Below are 6,000 nucleotides of genomic sequence, written 5' to 3' on the forward strand. Positions count from 1 at the left end.
AAAGTGTCAACTTCATCTGTGCTGACAATTTTAATGACACCCTTGTCCTAAACTTATGCTTATATGTTCATATACTCCTAAGGATTGTTCATCAGATGATACATCCCAGGTTTCAGTATGTCAGCTACCAATGTAGAGTCCATGGGGCAGTTGGGTGTGAAGAAAATGTGTTTACTTGCAGCAATGCAGCCTGCTCCTTTTACAGCTAGTGTGGCCAGTGCTTGCTTGCCTTCCTCTCACTTAAGCATGCACACTGCTGATGGACATTTCTGTCTCTTACATAAAGTTACAACTGTTGAGGCTCCTTGTCATATTCCGTATTTCAGGAATATCTGCTTGATTGTGGGAGAGTTCAAGGCTTTGGGTTTGACACGTAAGGAGATGTGCACATTTGTGAATAAGAATATTTAGTGAGTTTAGAGTCCCAATGAAGAGGTTGGTTAATGTGGGAAGTGGCCTTCTATGACAGGGAAAGGAGGACATGTGTGAAAGTCCTCACCTGCAGCTAGATACTACCTTATAATTTCATTAACTGGGGTAAATGGATTAAAATTGGTTTTGCTACAGATTACTAGGTGTCCGAGCCAAAGCATGTGTGTCTCATGTTCTGAGAGTTAATAGCACACCCGGTATATACGGCGACATATTTTGGGAAAGTGCTGGCCATAGTGTATAGAGCAAGTCTTGCTAGAAGTGCAATATCAATAAAAAAAATGTGAATTTAATAATAGCAGCACAATTGCAGTTGCCACTTCCACCTCATGACCCTCAGATTCCCATTTATGGTGTCTTCTGTATAAAGTTTGTATGTTCTTGATATTTTCACGTTGATTTCTTTATACAGTTTGTTGATTGAAATTGACATGGCATGTTCCAAGTGTGGTTGCCCTATCATAGGCTGACAGGACCATGTGACTTAGGTTGACGTTGTCTGTTAACTCTGAACTGGAGAAGAGTGTAAGAAAATGTAACTGTAAATGGGCACTGTATGAGTGGATGTGTGCACTAGTGGGCCCTGCAATGAACTGTCTCCATGTATTGTTCTACTGCTGCTACAGTGAGCTGAATATGTGATTTGAATAGGTAACTAAATGTAATAAAATATAATGCTAGAAAAAAACCCTGTAATATGAATCAGCGGGTTAGGCATAGAATATAGATGAACTTGAACTTCAGAGGAAGGGGAACAAAGATTGTGGGGTGCAGATATCATAGTTCTCATGCATCTTTTGCTTCTCTGCCCAGATAAGAGATTGAATCCTTTTGAACATTTATTTATAATGAGCAATGCTTGTGTAAAGTATTCTAATTTATATATATATATATATTTTTTAATTCGGTATAGTGTCTTTCATAGCAAGGGTCATTTTGATCCACCATACAAACTATTTCTCCATCCATTTGTTTTCCCAGCCTCCACCCCCCCCCCCCCCCCCCATCTTTGTACCCACCTTGGACCTTCAAGGAAGCAGTGGTAATCACAATACAACTTTGTTACCCTATACAATCAGTTGCAGAAGATTGGTAAAAAATGTAAAATTATGATTCTGGCATAGTGGTTGGAATTTCAGCCTCAAAGTTCCTGAGTCCTGCTTTCAGATTCCAGCCAGAGTCTCTTTTTGATTGGATTTTGCATGTTGATGTCTTGTTGTCATTATGGAGTTTCTTTGAGTATTCAACTTTCCTCCCAAATTCTGAGAATGTTAAGTGACACTTTGAATTTAACCAGTATGAGTGTGTGTGCGCCCTGCAGTGCACTAGTGTCTAGACCATGATTGGTGTTCGCCTGGGCCTTAGTCTGTTGGGATAAGCTGCAACCCTCCATGATTTCTAAAATGGAATAATCTTATTCGATACATTAACTAAATAATAAATGCATTAGGTTGGTGGTGCAAAGGATAGCATCAGTAAATGTTGAAACAAAAATTAAGCAATTAAATATACTTAATAAGTGGATACAGCATATAAGCGTTAAACAAATGTTAGGTTAGCACTGATGACCCAGACAGCACAAAGTACTATGTGGGGAGCCCGGTGTGTTTGCACCCACAACTTCCCACTCATCAGTGTACCTGGCAACTCTACAATCCCCTCAGTGTGCCCTGCAGGGGGCTGACATTCTGGTTTAGTCTTGGTCATCTGTTTCCTCTCTAGGACACCTTAAAATGGATTAAATGTTTAGGAAGTTGGAAGGATGGCTAATTTTATTTCAGTAAATGTGCATAAGGATTGGATTTGTTTTGAAATCCCCGTAACTTGTCTCTCTGTCATAAACATAGAACTTAAGAAATTTGACAAACGAGAGAAGAACATTCTGTCCATCAGGTTTGTTTGTTTATTAAATAGCTAAGCTGTTCCAATATCTCATCCAGGAACCTCTTAAAAGGCTGTCAGGGTTTCTGCTTCCTTTGCATGTCTCAGTAATTTCTCAGATTCCTACAACTCTTTGATTAAAGAAGTTATTTCTGGTTTTAGTCCTAAATGCACCATCAGCTTAAAAGAATTCTGCTGGATCTGCTTTAATAATGTCTTTTTAAATTTTTTGAAGACCTCAATTAGCTGACACTAAACAGCTTTACTTTTCTTGAGTCTGTTGGAGTGTGACATATCCTTAAGTCCTGGGATGCACCTGATTGCTCCGCTCTGCACAACTTCCAGTGTTTCTGTGTCTTTTTCTTGTAGTGTGGAGCCCAGAACTGCATGCAGTACTCCTGATGTGGTCTTACTAGTGCATTATATAGTCTGAGCATAATGTTCCTTGATTTATATTCAACAGTTTTAATAACCCACTATTTTATTTGCTTCCATATTACTTAGATGGTGAAAATGTGTACACTGCTGGCAGACTAAAATTGTATGCTTAACCTTTTTTCTATTGGTTGTCTGCACTTGTATCTTGAAAATCGTGTAGATCCACTTTGGGATAAATGCCCGCTGTAAAAACTCAGTCAAAAATGCATAGTTAAAAGGCATGACAGAAAACTGTCCATCAGCTAATTTGTGCTATAAGCTCATAATGTACACTGACACGTTAGTCTCGCTTGCTGCACCCATTTCATTTTGCTTTGTTTTTTTTAGTTTTTATTTTACTCTTCATCTAAAAGGCCACCATAATGTATTGCCTCTCTAGTTCAGTTCCATCTGCACTTGAGAATATACTGGTAGTCAAATTTATGTGAAATGCTTTTAAACAACAATCGAACGAAGCATTGTGCATACCTGAGGGGATATGGAAGTCTAAAAATATAGTCTAACCAAACGGGGGAGTACAGGATGCTGACATTGGATGCACCTCATTGAAAATGGTCAGCTTCATCTATCAAAAACACTTAATCAATGTCTGCATAAAAAAATGTTCAAGCCTCTTCATAAAAGGGTTCTTTGCAATGAAATGAGAATCACTTTATTGCTAGCATGTGAAACACACCAGATTTGCCTTTGGTTAGCGGCAAAACATGAGATACAAGACAAAACCAACTCAAGACAACACAAATTCAACCCACCATTAACATGATAATGTGCAAACAACAATACCAAAACATTTACAAACTTCAATAGTACCGTCAAATAAATAGAAAAACTACACAAAATAAAATAGATATAGAATAGTATAAGTTGAACAAATATTAAATATTTCTGAATAGACAAACAGCACAGTTATCATTAATATGTTGTAAAAACAGGAGTAACCCTAAGTTAAGTTTGTTATTTATTATTATTAAATGATGACCCATCCAGGGTTAAAAACACTTCTTTTCCTTTCAAAACAGACTATCGTTATTCTTAAATTAATAAACATTATTGAAAATCAGGCCCTCAGATTTAAAAAAAAAACACTTGTCGCGTTTTTCTCTGTCACCACTGTGCACCTGTTGGAGTCACAGAACGTAAAATAGACACAGAACATACTTTAAATATCTTAGAATGTCTGCTCTTATTTTAAAAAGAACGAAAGATACAAAAACCGCTAGTTCTAACACTGTCTCGCCGCGCTCACTTGCAGCTTCAAATCTGCACACTCAGCTCATCTCCACTTCCTCACCTCTCTGGTGACAGCACAGCGGTGTCCCGGCGACCATACCCGTCTCTTGTAGAAGTAATTCCAAGATAAAAACACCAGCGATCCCAATATCGCCGCTGCAGCGCTGATAGCCAGAGAAATGTGCCGGAGCACATACATGTGTCTGCAAAGAAAGCCTTAGGTGACCGCAATGGAACTCATTGACGAGCAGATGGAATCAGAAAGAGCCACTGAGTCGAGTGACAACCTTATGTTTACTGTGGAGAGAACTCGAGACGCGCGATACACACCCATTCAGTCTCCGCTCCCTTATCCTGTTAGACCCTGCCCATTAAAGGGGACGTGTGCCAAGAAACCTGCTGCTCGAAATGCTGGAATGTGGGCGGAGCAACAGCCAATCATTTTTCATCTGACCAATCAACTGTACGTGTTCTCCACTAACTCGCTCAACCGGTGAAAACAAACCCGACAGAGCTGTTTACGCGTGCGCAACGGTCGATGGGGCGCTGCAGCGTTATTATCATATTTTTACATTTGTCACGTAAATGTCCGCATGCCACTTGTATGCCTTTGGGCTACGAAGGATGCCATTTCCAGTTTTTCTTGTTGTGCCTAAATTGCGAGGCTGACGTTAGCATCTGTTAACTACTTTAATCCGTACTCGTCAGCAAAGATTACGCTGAGCCATTGGAATATTTAAAAAGTCGTTTGGAGTTGTTTGTGTTTTCCATTATAAATATTCAGTGAACTTGGCATCTGTTTGTAAAGCAAGTTTGAGATTTATTTGGCTGGTACTTAATAGAAGTGGAGAGCACTTCAATTGGCAAATATGAACTGCGCAATAATGGCAATATAATGCCGAATAGACAATATAGTTAAATCATTACAGTACGCTGACTTGTCTATTTCGAAGCCATCTCGTAAGAAAACACAACCGCCACATAATTTTTATTATTCATGCTACAATTTTAACTTAATCGAAGGTGGAGTCGCTATTTGCTTGAGCGTCAGACCCACGCCTTGCTTTTGAATCCCCCATCTGGCAGTATGAAGTGCGCACGTTTTCCTCATGCGCCTGGACTTTTATCTGGGAACTCCAGTTTTCTTCCCACACCCCCGAATTCGTGCAAATTGCGATTACAAATTGGCCCATTGTGTGCCTCAGTGGACTATGCGATTGAGTGCCGCTCCGTTCATTGCTGCTTCCTGCCTTGCATCCAACGCTGGAAGCAAAGGTTTCGTCACCCCGCGACCCTGACTCGGATTAGGCGATTTCAGAATGTTTTCAAGTTTATCGACCATTTTAAAAATATAGTTATCCAGTTTGTTGTTTTCATAATAGTGGTAATCCAGCAGAGGTCGCTACAGTGCCGGCTCTTCTCAGCAACACGCACCATCTCTCATTTCGCTTCATGGGACTTGTGCTCTACTAGTTTTTTCCCTTTGTGTTTTTATTGGCAAACTCATTAAAGCTAAAAATCACATAGTCTTTCATCCACTTAATTTGTCAAATCCATAACGTTGGAACATTAGAAAATCAGTGACAAGAGCGGGCAATTCAGCCCAACAAACTCGTCCATTCTTATTCATCTAAATTGTCCAAAATAACATCAAAGTTTAGACTTGACAGTCACTAAAGTACTACTGTCCACTACACTACTTGGTAATTTATTTTAGCATTTTTGCAAAATTTGCCATTAACAAGTTTTCAACTGGGTCCCCCATGTTTTGTTGCAGTATTTATTTTAATGTAACAACTGGAATCTGCTGTAATAATTTACCTTACAATTTAAAAAAAAAAAAAAGTCAGACAGGTACCAGCAAGAGTGAAAGGGAAGGTCAATAAGATGGTAGTGAGACCAGCTATGTTATATAGTTTGGAGATGGTGACACTGATAAAAAGACAAGAGAAAGAGCTGGAGGTGAAAGAGTTAAAGATGCTAAGATTTGCACTTGGTGTGATGAGGATGGACAGAATT

General features: G+C 39.3%; 1 protein-coding gene across 2 annotated transcripts in view; it reads right to left on the reverse strand.

Moving 5' to 3' along the window:
* The window catches only part of arl10 (ADP-ribosylation factor-like 10), a 339,868-nt gene extending 335,530 nt beyond the window's left edge, over nucleotides 1–4,338 (reverse strand). For both annotated transcript variants that reach the window (XR_007936257.1, XM_028812923.2), the window contains exon 1: nucleotides 4,043–4,338. Coding sequence is in view for 1 of the 2 variants with exons in the window: in XM_028812923.2 (XP_028668756.1) it covers nucleotides 4,043–4,180 (138 nt within the window). In the remaining variant the exon portion in view is untranslated. The remainder of the gene's footprint in view (nucleotides 1–4,042) is intronic.
* Between the last annotated feature and the right edge of the window lie 1,662 nt (nucleotides 4,339–6,000).

This window comes from Erpetoichthys calabaricus, chromosome 11, assembly GCF_900747795.2.
Source record: "Erpetoichthys calabaricus chromosome 11, fErpCal1.3, whole genome shotgun sequence".
NCBI classification, from domain to species: Eukaryota; Metazoa; Chordata; class Cladistia; order Polypteriformes; family Polypteridae; genus Erpetoichthys; species Erpetoichthys calabaricus.